This window comes from Tenrec ecaudatus, chromosome 1 (genome assembly GCF_050624435.1).
Source record: "Tenrec ecaudatus isolate mTenEca1 chromosome 1, mTenEca1.hap1, whole genome shotgun sequence".
NCBI classification, from domain to species: domain Eukaryota; kingdom Metazoa; phylum Chordata; class Mammalia; order Afrosoricida; family Tenrecidae; genus Tenrec; species Tenrec ecaudatus.
The window spans coordinates 243960235-243979653 of NC_134530.1; the positions used below are offsets into that span (position 1 = coordinate 243960235).

Here is a 19419-nt window from a genome sequence, read left to right on the forward strand (position 1 = left end):
AAATAAGCAAATCAAAGAAAGAAAAATCATATCATTGTGCGCTCACCTCTCTGATACGATTGCTGAAGACAAATGGGTGCATAGGCAAATGTGGCGAAGAAAGCTGATGGTGCCCGGCTATCAAAATATATAGTGTCTGAGGTCTTAAAGGCTGAAGGTAAACAATTGGCTATCTAGCTCAGAAGCAACAAAGCCCACATGGAAGAAGCACACCAGTCTGTGCGATCACAAGGTGTTGAAGGGATCAGGTATCAGGCATCATCAGAACAAAAAAATCTTATAGTGTATGAGGTGGGGACCCAAAGTCCATTTATAGGCCACTGGACATCACCTTACAGGAGGGTCTCGGGGAGGAGATGAGCCAATCAGGGTGCGATGTAACGACGATGAAATATACAATTTTCCTCTAGTTCCTAAATGCTTTCTCCTCCCCCACTATCATGATCCCAATTCTACCTTACAAATCTGTCTAGACCAGAGGATGTACACTAGTACAGATGGGAACTGGAAACACAGGGAATCCAGGGTGGATGATCTCTTCAGGACCAGTGGTGTGAATGGTGATACTGGGAGGGTAGAGGGAGGGTGGGTTGGAAAGGGGGAACTGATTACAAGGATCTATATGTGGCCTCCTCCTTGGGGGACAGAAAACGGAAAAGTGGCTAAAGGGAGACGTCAGACAGGGCAAGATAGGACAAAATAATAATTTATAAATTATCAAGGGTTCATGAGGGAAAGGAAAGTGGGAAGGGATGGTAAAAAATGAGGAGCTGATGCCAGGGGCTTAAGTGGAGAGCAAATGTTTTGAGAATGTTGAGGGCAATGAATGTACAAATGTGCTTTACACAATTGATGTATGGGTGGATTGTGTTTAAGAGTTGTGTGAGCCCCTAATAAAATGATTAAAAAAGAAAAGAAAAGAGTATGGTGTTTGATGTACTAGGTCATTTCAGTTGACATTTTTCCTTAAGAAAAATCATACTTATCTTCTTGGATAAAAACAATGGTAATAAAAAGATGGTAATGCAGGTACCCATTCCTCCCTCATTTTTTAATGTTGCCTTATCACAATTTTGACACTGAGTATACATGAGAGGACTTTACCAACTTCATAAAAAATTCGAATGAGAAAATAATGAATTTTTCAATGAACTTTCTGAATCTCCCTCGTATTTAATAAATACTTGTCATTGCAATAGCTTTCACATATATAATTTAGTGATTTTATTTATTATGTTGTGAAACCTTCACCACTTCTATTTTCAAATTTTCCATCACCTTTAATGAGACACTGGGGCCCCCTAAGCTATGGCTCCCTTTCTCCCTTCTACCTTCCAGTCCCTCATAAGTGACAATTGAGTTTAGTGTCTATACATTTATCCACCTTATTTCCTATGACGTTCATACCATAATCTTTTCTACTTCAGATTTATTCATTCAACAAATGAAACAAAACTAAATGATTATAATGTAAACATTTCTGATAGTGATCAGATATCAGAAATGCTTAAGTAGGCCTCATCACAATACTATCTCAAAATCATCTTAACACTAAAGACAAACTGAGTTTTAGGAAATTCCCTTTAATCACATTTGCCCATGTTCCTGTCCCCTTTCCACACCCCATCACAGAAGATGAACAAACTAACCTAAGGTGTTGAGTATCCATGTACTGGGTGAATGGATGTACTGGTTCAGGGAAAACTAGAGCCTTTGGTTATAAGACAATCAGTAGTTCTGGGCTCAAACCCCAATAAAGGGACTCATCCCATTCATCTGTACGTGTCTATTTCACCAAGCCTGCATAACTAATCAAAAGATCCATTGGTCCTTGGCCAAAGAACCATTGCTGTACTCTACTAGTTTGGGGACCTGGAGTAGATTCAGTCAAAATCATGCGTATTGCCTGCTTTTACTTTTTTTAGGTTTGTCAGCGTGACTTGGAAGCTTCGGCACATCTAATCCTTCACCTTAGGGCTTCCTCTGGCTACACTTTCTGCCTGCTGAGAAGGCTGAAATTTCTAGGGAGTTCCTGAGCCCCCCCTCATCCACACAGCTCTCATTTAATGACTAATGAGTTAGTGAATAGATAGCCCAGTTCTCTTACCTCTTACCAATTCTGATTTCATATTTTACAGACTTCCTCATTAGAATTAACTGCCAGATGTTCACATTGATACCTTCTTAATATCTTTATTGACTTCTTTGCCACCTTGGACTCAATTTTCTGCTCCCTTGTTGATTTTATCAGATATAAATTCATCAACTTCTTATATTGGAATCCTTTTCTAAAAATCTGCTTATAGACGAATAAAAGATTCTTCCAGTTGCTTTCCAGATGCTTCTGATTTGTAGTGATGAAATGAGTATCAGAGAAGTGTCTTCAATGTGCTCCATGGGATTTTTCAATGGCTAACTTTTTCAAAAGTAGATCATCAGGCCTTTCTTTTGAGGCACTTCGTGGTGGACTAGAACCTCCAAACTTTCAGTTAGCAGCCAAGCAGGTTAACCACTAGCACCACGCAAGAATTGTAAGGCTAAGATAAGGCATGGCCTCTGTCTAAGATCTAGAGCTGACTAACAGAAAGTTAAACATCTTCAAGAAGGTAAAGTTCTGAAAATTGATCTAGTGTACAATCAAGTGGGAGTAGCCATTTTTACAGGGGTGAGGCAGCAGTGCAATTTTCAATAGTAGGAGCAACACTCTGGCCATTGACTCTGATAGGTAGGTTTATTGTACCAACATGGCCAAAGAACACGTGAGATTAGTTGAAAGGCGGAGAGATAAATGGCTCAGCGAGCCTCACTTTTCTCTCTCTTGCTCTTTAATCATTGGATGAGTGCGCAGCTGCCTTGCTCATTCTGTGCCTCCATGTGCAAGCTACACTATCGGTGGGATGCCTACCCATGGACTGTGTCGCTGTAACTTGAGGTTCCTTCAAGACCTGCTTCGCCATGCAACTGGAAGGTACATCTCTTGAGCTGAGGACTGTTGGACCCTGTCATCTGACTGACTATTGCTGACCTGCCTTGCTGTTTGCTGCCTGTGCCCGGATAGCCTGAATTGCTCTACAGAGGACTACCTGGGGGCCCTCAAGACTTGAAGGACTGCCAGTGTCTCACAACTGTCTCACGGGAGTGAGTTGCACTGAGCCATTTGTACTGCTTTATACTTTCATTAACTGTTTATTTCTTATGTTATCTATCTATCTAAATAGATACAACATTATTAGTGTCCTGGTTTTGTTTCTCTAGAGAACCCTGTCTAATAGTGACTCTTTAGACATTCTCTGGTAGTACGCCAACATAGACAGTTATATATATATATATTTCCCTTTGTGAGCATTCAGGTTTGTCTCTGTAATCTGTCAAGTTTGAATGGAAGAGAGGAGGTTCAGAGAATTAGCAGTGAGTTATGGCATTTTATAATGCCTTTCACACCAGTCTCCTTCAAAAGATATTGCCTTATGGAAGTCTTACCTCGGATAAATGAAAGATGGGTGGTATGATTCTTGTCCAATGACATGCACATTAGAAAAAAGAGCTCAAATAATTGTCAAGTCAGTCTAACTCTGCCCTGGCATCTTTCCCCCCATTATATAGTGATAGGGTTCGGAGGCTAGATAGATAGTCTGTCGGCTCTATGCAGAGTCCAAGTGTGAAACCTAAACTAAAACGCTCTCTGAAATAAGTGATAAAGAATATTTAGATTGCTTTCCCTACTGTTATCCTCCATTACCACCTCTAGACTATTAATACTAATGATTTTTCTCCCCTTGAATCAGATTTTGCCTCGGTGCTTCACTTAATAACTAAATGTGGCATAAACAATATTATGAGATAATCTAAGTTTATGGGACTTAGAAATCCAGCAGCTTGCATCTAAAAATTTCAGTGTGCTACTTCTTGGAAAGTAGCTCCCGTATTTTGAGGAAGCCCAAACATTGCCATGGACAAGTTCATATGAAGAACATCCAAAGTCTCCAGTGTACAACTCTGGATATGCTTCTGGTCCAGTATAAGATGCAACTTCTCACGTCATTTGCACAAGCTATCTTTAATTTAGATTCTTCAGCCTCAGTCAAGATAGTCCAGATATTCTTTCTTGAAGCCAAGATGAGCTGTCTTTGTTGAACCTTGCTTGAATTTTAGATTAACGAGAAAAGCAAATATATCTTTTTAAGTGTCACTAGTAAATTGCGAAGCATTTTGTTACACAGCAGTAGGTAACAAATAAAAGCAATAATGCACTCCTGAAATGATTATTATGATTAGAAGCATCAACAAGGGGCTTCACAAGAGCTCCCTTATACTCATTTATACTATTTGGCCAATGCAGAGCACAGATGAACCCTGGAGAATGTCAGTAGAGTTTTAAAGTGTACCAGGTTGGCCTTTAATTGCACCTGTTGTTCCAAATGTGACTTCATTGAGAGACAAACCAACACACCTTCTAGTAACTGGTAACTAGCTAGTCATGTAGTAAATTTTTATTTCTGCATTCTGGCTAATAAAAAAAGAGGAGATTGACAATCACTGCCAATGGATCAAATCTAGTTTACTGAATGTTTCTGTAAATAAAATTTTATTGGAGTATAGCTAGAGTCATTCATTTACACATTGTCCGTGGCTGTTTTTGTGCTGACAAGTGTTGATAAGTTGTGCAAAATGATATGCCCCGAAGCCTAGAGTATTTACTATCTGCTTCTTTGCAGAATATTTTTTGCTGATGTCAAACTAAGACGATCAGAAGCAATTTGCTTTCTGTTGGAGGGCTACCAATTCACATTCACAGTTCTACTTATAGCTATTTCAAATGGGTAGTCCTATGTCATAATCTAGGAGCCCTGTTAGAGCTGTCAAATAGGTGTTAGACTGCTAATCACAAGGTCAGTCCTTCAGATTTGCCAGGCCATATGCTTGGTAGAGATTTACAAAGCCTCAGAAATGCTACACAGTATTGCTGTGAGCTTAATTGATTCAATAGCCGTGGGATATGCCATAAACTAGTCCACAGGGAACTTAATTGTCTCTACAATATGCAAGGCATCATGCAGGCATATAATATTAATCATATCATGCCAACTACATCTGGATCTAGGAACTCTTCAACAAACTTTAAGATATTTTCATACTAGAGGGTAGAAAATGAATTCCTAGAGATCCATTGGATTGAAGCATCTCAAGTTTTTTCTAAGGTGCTGCATCGGGCCCTTCTACCACTTACTGACAACCTGTGATAAGCATATGACACAAACTTGCTTGCTGAAAGCAAGGAGTACTTCAAACACTTGATGTTAAGAATCAAAGACTGAAGCTTTTGGTGTGAGTTACAACTCAATGTAAAGAAAATTAAAGTTCTCAAAACTTTACTAATGGAAATATGGAGAAAAGATGGAAATTGTCTAAGATTTCATTTTACATTGATCCACAATCAGTGCTCATGGAAGCACAGTCAAGACAGAAAATAAAATTTGACTTGGGTAAGTCTACTGCACAAATCTCTTTAAATTCTTTTTTTAAATTATAAATGAGAGATCATTGATTTTGCATTCACCATTGAATACAACTTATCAAACTTTCTGATGGCTCTCCCCACCACCCCTTTCCCTCATCTGCATCTTGTAGCATATTATATTTTCCTTCTCCTAAATTAATATCTATCTACCCTTGGCCACTCTTCACTTTCCCATTCCCAACCCAGCAGCCATCTAAGCTCATTGAATTTAGTCGGAAAATTTAAAAATAATTTTTTATTATTACAATGGTGTTACATAATATTTGTCCTGATTTTGACTAACTTCACATGGCCCAATACCCTCTAAGTTTTTCTATGAGATGTCTCACAGTTTCATAATTATTTATAATAAGCTGCAGAGTGTCCTGTTGTGTACATGTGCCAATGTTTACTTCCCCATTCTTCCATTGTTGAGCAGTTAGGCTGTTTTCATTTTTGTGCCATTGTGAGTAATGCTGCTTTGAACATGGGGGTGCATATATCTGTTTGTGCTTTGTTCTTCATTTCTTTAGAGTATGTACCAAGGAGCATTATTGCTGGGTTATATGGTATTTTTATTCCTAATTGTTTCCATAGTGAGTGTACTGATTCACAGTCCCACCAGCATTTTTGTTTTCTAATATTTTTAAACTTTGCTATCAATACTGGGATGAAGTGGTATCACATGATTTTGAATTGCATCTCTCATATGTCTAGTGAGTATGCACCTTTCTTCATATACCTGTTGGCCACCTCAATATTGTCTTTGGTAAACAGTCCATTTATGTCTTCTTCTGTGTTAGGCTGCGTTGTCTAGAGAAGCAAAACTAGTAGCTCTCAAAAAAGAAAAAAAAATATATATATGCTTTATATAAAGAAGTACTCTAATGTTAGGACGGCATCCCAGCCAAGTTACCCACATAGCAATAGCCCTTATGCCTATTATAGAAGTTCTGGTAATGTAGTGGTTACATGTTGGGCTGCTAATCAGAAAGTTATCAGTCTAAAACCACAAGCCTCTCCACAGGAGAAAGAGGTGGCTCTTGACCTCCTTCAGAGTCACAGTCTCAGAAACCCACAGAGGCAGTTCTCCCGTGCCCTATAAGATTGCCACGAGTGCGAAATGACTCCATAGCAGAGAGTTTGGTTTTTATTCCTACGATAATGGCGCCTTTCCTGGAAACCACACCTTTGATCTTACAAGCTGTTCCCTTTGACAATTAACTGAAAGACAGGCTGCTTGTTTACAGATAATTTTGCATTATATGCTGACATCATCCAAAAGTTAATGAGGTAGCAGGGCTGGAGGAAGGCTTATTAGAAAGCTGCCGTATGCAGATGACACAAGCTTGCTTACTGAGAGTGAGGAGGACTCAAAGCACTTGCTGACAGAGATCAAGGATTGCAGCCTTCAGTGTGGATTACAATTCAACATTAAGAAGACCCAAATCCTCACAACTGGATGGAGCGGTAAAATCATGATACGTGGAGAAAAGTTTGAAGTTGTTAAATATTTCATCTTGCTTGGATCCACAACCAATGCTTGTGGAAGCAGCAATCAAGAGATCAAATGATGCATTGTGTTGGGTACATCTTCGCACAAGATCTCTTTTAAGTGTTGAAAAGCAGGGTTGATACTTTGAGAACTAAGGTTTGCCTGACCCAAGCCAGGGTATTTTCCGTTCTCTTATAAGCAAGTGAAAATTGGATGTGAAAAAGACTGCTGCCTTGAAGGCCTGGTGCTGGAGAAGAAAGTACCAGGGACTGCCAAAAAGTAAAAAAATCTGCATGTGACCTCCTCCCTGGAGGATGGACAACAGAAAAGTGGGTGAAGGGAGACGTCGGACAGGGCAAGATAGGACAAAATAATAATTTGCAAATTATCAAGGGTTCATGAGGGAGGGGGAGCGGGGAGAGGGGGGAAATGAGGACCTGATGCAAAGGGCTTAAGTGGAGAGCAAATGTTTTGAGAATGATGAGGGCAATGAATGTACAGATGTGCTTTACACAATTGATGTATGTATGGATTGTGATAAGAGTTGTATGAACCCCCAATAAAACGATTTAAAAAAATCTGCCTTTGGAGGAGTTCAGCCAGAATTCTCCTTAGAGGCAAGGATGATGAGTCTTCATCTTACATGCTCTGAACATGTTCTCAGCAGTGACGAGTCACAGGAAAGTGGCAGCATGCTTGGTAGACAGGGCAGTGAAAAAGGAAGGCCTGAACCAGATGGATTGCCACTGGCTGCAACAATGGAACCCAACATGAGAACCACTGGGGGGCAGTGCAGGACTGGGTGCACACAGGGTCTCTCGGAGGTCTGTTAGACATAGGGGCACTATGAGTCAGAACCAACTCAATGGTACCCAACAACCAAATGGTGGCCTAGAATGACCAGAAAATTATACCATTGGGTAGAGTTTCCAGCAGTGAACCTGATTCATTTTACCTGAAAGGAGAGAAAGCCAGAAGAATACAAGGGTGTACCCACCCCTGAAAACTTGTGATGTTGAACACAGCTTATAAAGACAGCCTTATGGGAAAAACTCAAGTGTCTGAATGGTTTTCTCTTTTCAAAAAATGTCACTTGATGAGAAACCTCATTCTGGATGTCCGTCAGCTTCTCAAATGGACAAAAATGCCGGCTCTACTGCATTTGGAGTTTGTTCCACCAGGTCAGACTGTTAGTCAAGCTTTCTATTTAGGGGTTCTGAGAAAATTGTGTAACAGTTTGAGGGGGAAAAAAGGCCTGATTTGTGATACACAGGGTACTGGTTTTCCCACCATGACAATGACCTGCTCATGCAGCCACCTCAGTGCTCCAATTCTTGGCAAAATACAGCATGCCTCTTTTGTCCTATGCATCTTACTCTGTATGACATCTTTTGTTTCCAACATGAAAGGACAACAATTTGATGTGGAAGAGGTGAAGAAAAAAATGAGGGCGGTGCTGCCAGCCATCCAAACAGATGAGTTTGAAAAATGTTTCCAGGAATGGAATTGCAGATTGGACGAATGTATTAAGTGTAATGGAGAGTATTTTGGAAGTGATAAGGTTGTTTTCATTAAAAAAATTAAATACATAGCTTTGAAAAACATTTCTGTGTTTTGGGAGGGCACTCCTTCATAATCAACATTGTTTCACACATGGCAGATCATAATTTAGATTATTACCATACCACTCCCTTTTCTGATAAAAACCAAACCAACCAACCTCAGTGCCCCCTGGCAATTAAAAACTTTTGTACTATAATCTATAATCCAGGATATAGTATAGATATCTGATATGTGATTTTGCAGTCTTTCTGGGTTGTACTAGTACTCCTAAAAACTCACTGCCATTGAGTCAATACCAACTCGTAGTGACCCTATACGTCAGAGTAGAATTGTTCCTGAGACTGTAACTCTATAGGAGTAGAAAGCTTCATCTTTCTCCCATGGAGAAGCTTGTGTTTTTGAACTCTTGACCATGCAGTTAGCAGCCCAAGGTTAACCATTGTGCTATCAGGGCTCCTCCAGTACATCAGAGGGAGGTTATATTACCCACTTTAAGAAACACCAGTATAAATGATCAAGACTTGGACGAAATATGAGTGGAAAATTAGTGAGAGGAAAGTGTAGGGGAGAAATAAGCAGAAAGACCACCTTGCATGATCACAGAAGATGTTCCTTGTGAATTGTGTTCGGCAGGGTAGAAGGCAGAGTCTGCCCTCAGGCAAGAAAGGCAGGATGGGGCAGCAATAGCCAATAGTGCTGGGAGATTAGCAAAGCAGGTCCTCATAGGCTCTCTAACTCAATTGGATGCAGCCACCATCGGTGCAGTGAAGCAGGGCTCAAAGGAGCTTCGAGCTCTAGCAACATGATCCACAGGCTGGGCCCACAGTGCAACACACAGTTGAGACAAAGAACTATCTCAAGTAGCAGCACACTGGTCCAATCACCAGGGAGGAAGAGAGATGGGATGCCAGCCTTGGAAAGCATTTATCTCAGTCTCCCTCCAATCAAGTTGAGACCCGATTAACCCCAAACAAACACGCGTGCGCTCACACACGCACGCACGCACGCATTCCTATGGAGATGTAGTTGGCACAATAAGCCTAACTATCACATGAATGCTTACCAAAACTCGATTTCATGTTGTTGTTGTTGTTGTTGTTAAGCTGTCATCTGGTTGGACACAAGTCATGGATATCCCATGCACAAGGAGACAGAGCACTGCCGAGTCCCGCATCATTGCACGTTGGTCCATTATATTTCATAGGTGTTCACTGGCTGATTTTTGGCAGTAAGTCACTCGTTCCTTCTAGCTCATTTTAAACTTGAAGCTTCACTAAATCCTATATCACCATAACAATACAGAAGCCTCCATTGAAAGATGATTGGTGGCTGTATATAAGGTATGTTGACTGGGAATAGAACCTGGATTTCTCCATAAATATATTTAGAAGGATCAGCACAAGTCTAGTCCCTATGAAGTGGTGGTTAAACATGACAAAATGTTTGACTTTTCCAAAGCATTGAATTAAGCCATCATCTCAGAAATCAGCTATTTATCCTCCCCTCAATCCATTCTATTCCATCTTAGAGTACCATCATTTATTGCAACATCGAGAGAATGCATGAGGAGTAATGGAAATGCCTTACTCCACTGTAGTGTCTGGTAAGTCAGATGACAGGCTGCTGACTCACAAGGCTGTGGAAACTAGAGAATGTGGTCAGATAATAGGCTGCTCTTGCCGAGAATGCAATAAGTTTATGCAATTGTAGAAGCTGGCTAGTCCCAAATCTGTGGATCAAGTGTTAGTCTGGAAGACACTTCTCTATTGTATAGTTTCAGAGCCTGGGCCACCGAAATTAGCAGACTGCTGATTCTCAAGGCTATGGAAGTTGGAGAATTGGGCTAGAAAATAGGCCATTGGTTCAAGACCTAGAACTAGAAGTCAGAGGAAGATAAAATAGATGCAAGATCCACAGTAAGAGAGAATTTTGCCAGAGCATTTCTATATATTGGGACAAACCACACTCCCAAGGAATTAAAGGTGGTAAATTGAGTCATACTCTCTAGTAAGGTGGCAACTCAAGGTACAAGTCAACCTAATCCTGACTCCTGAATACAACAACAAATCACTGCAAAAGGAATCCGTCACCCCAGTACGTTCCCCAAAGGAAGAAAATGGCCAGGGTGATCTGTAAATCTTAACAGGGAAGCCTCGTCTTTCTGCAGAGAAGTAACTTGTGGGTTTGTGTCCAGAAATAACTAGTGTGAAGATCTTGCCTACCTTGGAAGAAAAACGTGTACAAAATTTGAAATTATAAAGGAGACTAGGCTTACTGGTTGGATAGAGATTGGTGGGATCTCCAGATTATGGAACTTAGTCAACCTTCACACCTGAAACGGAACTCTTCCTGTGGCTCAATTTTCAGCCCAAATACAGGCCTGTAAAGGGAACAGTAAGAATAGTGCTGTACTCACAACTTGAAATAATCGACCATTTAAAATCCAAAGGGCAGCATTTCCCCAAGGACAATGTTAACAAGAATTAGGAAGGAAGGAGAAATGGAAACAGGAAACAGAGAGAGGAAGTAGGATGGCATATTGAGGGGATTGAAATCAGTGACATGAAATAAAGTATAAAGCTGATTATCTGCTCTGTCAATCTTCACTGAATTCAATAATGAAATAGCTTAAAAAAATAAAAATGTAGTCACTCTGGTAACTGTATAGAAACATGTTATACATGTCTTTGGTAATGTCTACCTGTAAATTTTCTAAATCATCAACCAATATTATTGCTGTTTCTCTATTATACAATTAAGAAGAATTGGAACCTAGGGGTGGAGCTAGAAACAGCACAACTGAATATTAACCTTAGTGATCCGCTAGCAAAATTATTTCTTTCTAGTCTGTTCTCAAAGCCTTAGTTTGCACGGGAAACGGGAGGAATGCCTAGCTAAGACTTCATCATACTGGACATTGACACTGCCTGCTGGCCATTTGGGGATCCTCGTGTTAGTAAATCAACAAGAAAAGAAAGGGGTTACTATATTGGCTGGGATAATTGTGATTCTCATGGGGAAACTGAACTATCACTGTAGGGATAAAAATGTACATATCTCAAATGAAAAGGCACTTCTTATTTCTTATGTCCTACAATAAAACTAAGTGGGGAGCGACCCAATTCAATCAGGCTTTCCAATGACTAGCCTTCACGAATGAGGTTTAGACTATCCCAAATAAGGAAGGACTCATGTCTATCTGAAGTGCTTGCTGAGTAAAAAGGGAATATGGGATGAGTGTCAAAAGAGAAAGCTACAAACACCGTCTATGACTCCATGGCCAATTGCAGAAATTACAGTTATGAGAGTTAAATATTTATTTTGACATGAATATATCTATGTATTAACCAATTCTTTCTTCTCTGCCATCATTTATAAAAATTATTAAAGGGAAATCAAGGGGCATGCGGTAGTTAGTTATATGTTAGGTTGCTAACCAAAATGTTGACAGTTAGATTCCGCCAAGTGTTCTACAGGAGGAAGATGAAAGTTTCTACTCCTGTAAAAATTCACAGCCTCATAAGCCCACGGAGCAGCCTTCTCTCTGTTCTAAAGGTTCACCATGAGTTGAAGTTGATTTGATGGCAGTGAGTTTGTTTTTGCATGTGATTCTTACAACTGGAGCCCTGGAGGTCACTTTGAGTTGGGCATTGGGCTTCTAACTGCAAGGTCAGCACATCAAACCCAACAGTCAGTTAAAACCCTGAAAGCTGAAAGAGAGGCTTTCTGCTCCCATTAAGGTTTGCAGGATTAGAAACTCTATGAAGTAGTTCTCTCCTGTCCTATACAATCACTCTGATTTGCAGTCAACTCAGTGGCCATGAATACCTAAGTCCCAGCATTAATTTATTAAATTTCAGGACACAGTGAGGAGAGTAGATCTCAGCGGCAAGGGGAATGAATTGCACTAAGAAGTGGGTAAAGTAACAAATGGGGATTCATGTTCTGTGTGGGAGAGGATTGACGTGTTTTCAACTGCAATAATGTCAGTTTCATACTATTAGGTGGAGCAACGAGTTTATTAATGTCTTTATGCAAAAGCGACGTTTGGCGAGGAGATTTAGATAAATGCCAAGTTGCATTGAACACTAATGACCTGATGAGTGACGAGCTGTTGGAGGACATCACGAACATCATTCATGAAGAAAGCCAAAGGTCATTAAGAAGACAGGAAAGAAAAGATCAAAGTGGATGTTAAAAGATCATCCAACTGCAGTTGCTGCAGTACATTGCCAGGGAGCTGCCGGGAGTTCAGACCAGATTCAGAAGAGGACATGGAACGAGGGATATCACTGCTGCTGTCAGATGGACTTGGGCTCAAAGAAAGACTACAAGAAAATGTTTCCTTGTGTTTTATTGACGCCAAGGCACTAGACTGTGTGGATCATAACACATTGTGGATAACCTTTGAAGCATGGGACTTCCAGAATATTTGATTGACTTCGTAGGGAAACTTGTACATGGATCAAGAGTCGATTGTGAAAACAGAACAAGGGACTACTGCCTGGTTTAAAATCAGACAAGTGTGTAAAACATATTCAATCTGTCTACTGAGAAACTAATCCAAGAAGCTGGACTCTGAAAAAGCATGCAGTATCAGGATTGGAGGAAGGCTTATTAAAAACCTGTGATATGCACACAAACTTACTTACTGAAAGTAAGGAGGATGGCTTCAAGCATTTGTTGATGAAGATCAAGAATTGCTGCCTTCGGTATGGGTTACAACTCAATGTAAAAAAGACCAAAATCCTTACAACTGGACTAATAGATAACCTCAGATAAATGGTCAATCACTTTTTCTTGCTTGAATCTATAATCAATGCTCATGGAGGCAGCAGACAGGAGATCAAAATGCACAGTGCATTAGGTAAATCTGCTGTAAAAGACCACTTTAATGTGTTGCAAAGCAAAAATATTACTGCAAGGACTAAGGTTTGCCTGACTCAAGCCATGCTGTTTCCAATTGCCCGTATGCATGTGAACAGTTGGGCATTGAATAAGGAAGACCAAAGAAGAACTGATGCGTATGAATTGTGATGCCAGAGAATATTGAAAGTACCGTGGCTTGCTGAAAGGACAAACTGATCTGTCTTGGCAGAAGCACCTCCTGAGTGCTTCTTAGAGGCAGGGATGGTGAGACTTCATTTTACATACACTGGACATGTTCTCAGGAGAGACCGGTCCCTGGAGGAGGATATGATGGTTGGTAAAGCAGAGGGGCAGTGACAAAGAGGAAGGCCTTCCAGGAGATGGACTGACACAGTGGCTGCACCAACGGGCTCAAGCACAGGAACAATGTTGCGGATTGCACAGGACAGGGCAGTGTTTTGTTCTGTTGTGCGTTAGGTTGTTATGGGATGGAACTGGATCAATGGCACCTACAACAAGTTGCCAAGGAGCAACCTATTAGTGGTTTTGTATGGCATCAGTTTCACTTACTCAGAAACTACATTTTGCAAAATCCTCTTTCTTCCATTTATACTGGATAAAAGTTAGCATTGAGAGGTGGGCACGAACATCGGAAGGCAGAAGTGAAGCAGCAGCAGTTGCACTTTGATGGGAGTATCAAGTCTGTTCCTCACTGCATGTATCTGATTGCAACTCTTACGACTCCCCGCAGAGCTGCTCCTTCAGTCAAGTTCTTACCAAATCCCGAACCAAGGATATGTTCAGCACTCCAAGACATATCCCCGAAGCTGGTCAAAGGCAGATATGGGTTCCATTTGTTTTCCCCTTTGCTTCCAGTTTGCTGTCCTCCACACCCTACCTCCCTCTTCCTGACTGATGGCCCCGATGACTTCCTGAGACTTATGCTTCATCACAGAAGCAACCTTCTTTCATCAACTTCTTCACTAAATTCCCTAATCACATGAGGGCAAATCCCTACAATAAACCCCTTCTTCCCTATCAGTCATACTTTTGCTGATCCTGATCAAAATCTAATACGCATATCATTGAAAAATTGATGAAAATTACCCCAGAGGAAACAAAACTTTAGGATTCTACCCTATCTATAAGAACAGGTCATCTTGTCTACACAGGTTTAATTTGGAGCACTTTGTTCCAAATACTTGATTATTGGCTCTCCTTCTGATGGCTAGTGCTTAAGAGCCACTTCCCTCCCCTTCTATCCATTTCTTATACAATGACTAATTCTACTCAGAACTTAGAACCAAGCATCAGCTCCCCAATTTCCTGATATTAGATATGTTTGGAAAAAGACCTCAATGATAGCATGTGGCTTATTTACAATGGCTATCACCAAATATGGCAAAGGTCATTTTGGTTCGGTCTCTATTTGGCTTGCCACCCTTCTTACCTTCTAGGTATCATTAGAGCAATTTATTAGCATTCTATCTTGTGTAACTTTGTTGTGGTTATTGTTTGTTTTATGCTGATGTTTCACTCATCTATACATGAAGGGGCTTGGACAAGCTTGTGAAAAGGTGGAATTAAAAGATAAAGAAAATGTCCACTAACATTTTGAAACCCCAGTGTTGTATCACTGCCATTGAGTCAATCAATGCCAACTCATAGTGACCCCACAAGATAGGACAGACTGAAGCTGTGGGTTTCTGAGACTATTTTATTGGAACAGAAAGCCTCCTCTTCCTGGAGCAGCTGGTGGTTAGCGGCCTAACAAATAACCACCCATGTAAGCAGATACATATATGGTTATATAAATTTTAATATATATGTTTAATATAAATAAAATTAAAATATATAGTATATAAATTTAAACATGTATATATTTTAAACCTACCTTTATCTAAAATTATAATTAGCATATGTATATAAACATATCTCTATATATTTATTTATATATATTTAAATATGTTTAAATTTTTATATTTAAAATGTATAGAGCCATATATATATGCTTATAAATAGTTTTCTATTTTATCTCTTTCTTATTTTTCATATGCCATTACCCTTTTAGAATGTCCTATTTTCCCATTTATTTCCAACATATGATTTCTGGGTTGTTACCCATTTCATCTGTTACATGTCCCTTTGACCATGTCCCATGTATGAGCTTCCCTGCTTTCCCAGCCTCTTCTCTCCTGCTCATCCGTGATTCAGAAGCAGTTGGCACACGATTTTCCATAAAAATGAGAACCCTATATCCTGGTTAACATGCACCGATTGAAAAAGCATTCCCCTTTGCAGCAGGCACAGAGGGTCCACAGTTGCTGTTGTTAAAGTAACAATGACTGCACTAGCTGTTCCTGTATGATGTTTGACGGACGTATTTCATCAAGTAATTGAAATCACTGAGTGGACAGCACGCTTGCTGGATTCTGGAGCTGTTTTCTCAAGGAGATACACTCCACTTTTTCCCAGCTTAGCCCTCAAGCTCCCAGACCCAGAAACCCAAGGAGTCTGGTTTATGCAGAAATCGTTTGGCTAATCCGTATTCTTTTCCTGCCTGAAGTGGTTAACATTCCTCATGAAGAAACATAGGACTAAGTGACTCAAAGTAGACTAGTGAAAAAAACCCGAAAGCCTCTTAGAATTCTTGGTATGCTGGCTGGCAGGATTCCTGTCTGCTCCAGGACAGGCTTCTCTCAAAATCATAAACTTCCAAAAACATAAATCATTTGCATGAAGCTAAAGAAACTATACCGGTGTTTCTCCTTCCCACCCCATCCCCCAGCTAAAAAGAAAGAGAATAAATCTTAAACACTATCAGAAATGCAAAAAATGGGACTTCAAACAAAAAGAAATATTTGGTAAATCATCAATGATCATCATATATCAACCTGACTCTTTAAATATGCCCCAACACCAGGAACATGTTGGTTTGAGCAGTAAAATGCCCCATGAGAGAAAAAAAATTCCATTAACTTGATTAATATTTTATATTAAACTAAAGTAATTCCGCAGCCCTTTTAAAAATTCCTCTCAATTCCATCTCTACTTTTTTTAATAAAAGAAAACATTAATTGCTATAAATCGAAAAGATTTTTTAAAAGTCAAAATATTAATTATATTTTATAAGGAAAGATTGCAACAGCATTTTATGCCAAATACAGTTATATAGAATGGGATATGCTAGGCTCCTTCAACTGTTCTATTCACCCCAGGCTAGTATGAAATCTGCCATGAAGCTTCCTGATAACCATGACCCCCATTATTTTTAGGTGCTCTCGAGTTGACTGTGATTGGTTGTGACTGCAGGGAACAGAGGAGGACTACCCTACAAGGTTTTCTATACTACACTCTGTGTGTGCGCGTATGATACGGTCTTCTCTCATGGATCTACTTGATGGGCTTACACCACCAGTCTTTTGGTTGGCAACAGACTGTTAGCCCACTGTGCCACCAGTTCTCACATCCCCCTACACCTGTCTTCTAATAAGATACAGAAAATATATGGATTCAATTCCCTCCTCTGCTCCAGGCCCTATAGCATGCGGATAGAGAAACCTTGCTAAATATTATAAAATATCACCATAGGGAAGAGGTCCTTTGGATGGTGGCAAGAGCACATTTGGGTGTTTAACTAAAGAATTGGTAGTTCAAATCTACCCAGAGGAACCTGGTAAGAAAGGCTGATAATCATATTCCTCCCCGAATCAGCCATTGAACATCTTATGAAGCACAGTTTTTTTCTGACACATAATCCATCGTGATGTGTCAGCGGTGATTCAGTTGAAGTGGACCACAATGGGGGACAAGCACACTAACATATGAAGCTACACAAGGAGAAGGCAACAGATACTTGTTGCAACACACTACATGGATGAATGCGGCCACAGAGAGCAAGTGAACCAGGCCAGTGGAGGGACCTCAAGACCCTGGTTGGTCAAATAGCTGCTAACCAGATCACGGAAGTTGTAGCCAATCAATTTTTCAGTAACTTGATGGCTACAACCCACAAGTTGGCTTAACTTGACCTTACCTTTAAGATGACTTTACCTGAAGTTCCCCAAATGAAGAGGAATTCTATTTGCTGGAGAGTATGACAGGGCAGAGAAAGTACAGTGGGTAATAAATGGATCAATCAACCCTGGAAATCTATTGCTTCCTGGCTAATTCTGTTTCACACAGAACACAGAATATTTTCCCCTCTTCATCTTCATTTCCCCATGTGAGTGTTTTATTTCCAGCTAGATGTTCAGCAAATTCCAACACCCAACCTACTCATGTTACTGATGGGTAAAAGGTGCCTGGAGAGGAGTTGAGGAAAAGAAGGTGGAAAAAAGACACATCCCCAAATGAATCACATTTATGTAATGAAAATAAACGTTTACACAATCAACAGAAACACACCAAGTTTTTATGCGAAAAATATTTTTAAATAAATTTTTGTCTTTTTTTTTACATTCTGATATACATATGTAACAAGATTTATGGCACTGTAACCAGAATCAAATCAAAGCAACAACAGAAAAAGGGAACAAAGGTAAAAGATGGGAAGGAAAGAACTGGTTCTGTTGAATTCTTCGCTATTTCCAAGCTGGCAAGTTTGTACTACTTGTCTATTATTAGGCTGCCAGCACTAACTTGTCTGCACACTCAAAACACCGTATTATTGCACAGGAAGCCATAGAAGGCATATGTATAATGGTCAAATTCTTGGCTATTAAAAAGAAATTTCTTAAACCTAGAAAAGGGACCCCCCCCCAGGAAAAAAAAATCCCGAGCATGAAACACACAAAATCAACAGCATCTTTGTCTCTTTAAAGAATGTGTGAAGGAAGGATTCTTAGATGACTTAAGTGGCCCTGATCTTCTCTTCGCACCAGTGAGCATTACAGGGCTTTGTTTGGTTGGGTTTAATGTTCTAAATGGACAGCCTGGCTGGACCCCAGGCCTTTATAGTTCAGTGTCCTTTCTCCTGACTTTTGGTTCTTTGCCATTGTCGTAAAGTGTAGCATCTTCGGTCTATGAGCCTGCACAGACTGTCCCATCACAAACTCTAAAAATTGCTTGCAGCGGAAAAGGGGTGTTATTGGTATGTGTGGGGGGTGGGGGGTAACCGAGTCATATTGGCTTTTAAAAGGTGACTTCTTTAGCCTCCCTGTTTTATCAGTTTCTGGGAAGTAAATCTTGGCATCCAAAGTTAAACTCTTCTCACACTTATTAAAAAATAAAACATTTCTGCACAAGTTTGTCTCCGTTCTCGAACATTGTCCTCCCAGCTTAGGGGGAAAAAAAGAAGAACAACAAAAGCCCAGCCCTCTCGCTCTCCATCTCCAGATGAAGAACAGGAATCCTTTCTGCCGTGACCGCTGTCACACCACCGTCTCCACGCCCATCAACTTTGGGGTGAGGATCCTGGGTGTCACACCGTTGTTTAGGTCTTCCTCAAACTCCAGCAACTGCCCCATAAAGTTAAGGTTTGGGGAAATAATTGGTCGCTTGCCTTTGACAAACTTATAAGCGTCAGTCATGGTCATCCGAGTGTGCTTCATCAAGTATGCGATGACGATGGTGGCTGAGCGAGACACCCCGGCTTGGCAATGGATGAGGAGCCCCTTCCCACACTGGTGAGCTTCCTCTGGAGAAAGGCCGGAAGGGGAGAGAAGGAGGGGGAGAGAGTGACATTTGGTTAGACCTGACAATGCTGTATCCTATAGAGAAAGAATGACTTAAAATGGTTGCTTTAAAGCAAGTAGATTTACCAGTTAATTTGGAGTGCTTATTTCACAATTTCCACAATGGGCTAAAATCAGGAGGAGCCTGGGTAAGAAACCTACCTCTTCACTTTGTCTACATTCAAAGAGACAGTGAGGTCAAAGAAGCATTTGTGAGCACTTGACATCACAGGTAATGGCAGCAGACTGAGACTCGGCCTACAACACGATTTGTCGACATGGTCACGGAGTACTACTGAGTTAGGAGACCTGAGCAGCCA

The 19419-nt window shown here is 40.4% G+C and overlaps 1 protein-coding gene across 1 annotated transcript in view; it reads right to left on the bottom strand.

Moving 5' to 3' along the window:
* Nucleotides 1-17806: 17806 nt before the first annotated feature.
* DUSP10 (dual specificity phosphatase 10) overlaps nt 17807-19419 on the bottom strand; it is a 43517-nt gene continuing 41904 nt past the window's right edge. Inside the window, exon 4 of the mRNA XM_075530474.1 lies at nt 17807-19062. Coding sequence (XP_075386589.1) covers nt 18797-19062 — 266 coding nt within the window. The 3' untranslated portion in view covers nt 17807-18796. The remainder of the gene's footprint in view (nt 19063-19419) is intronic.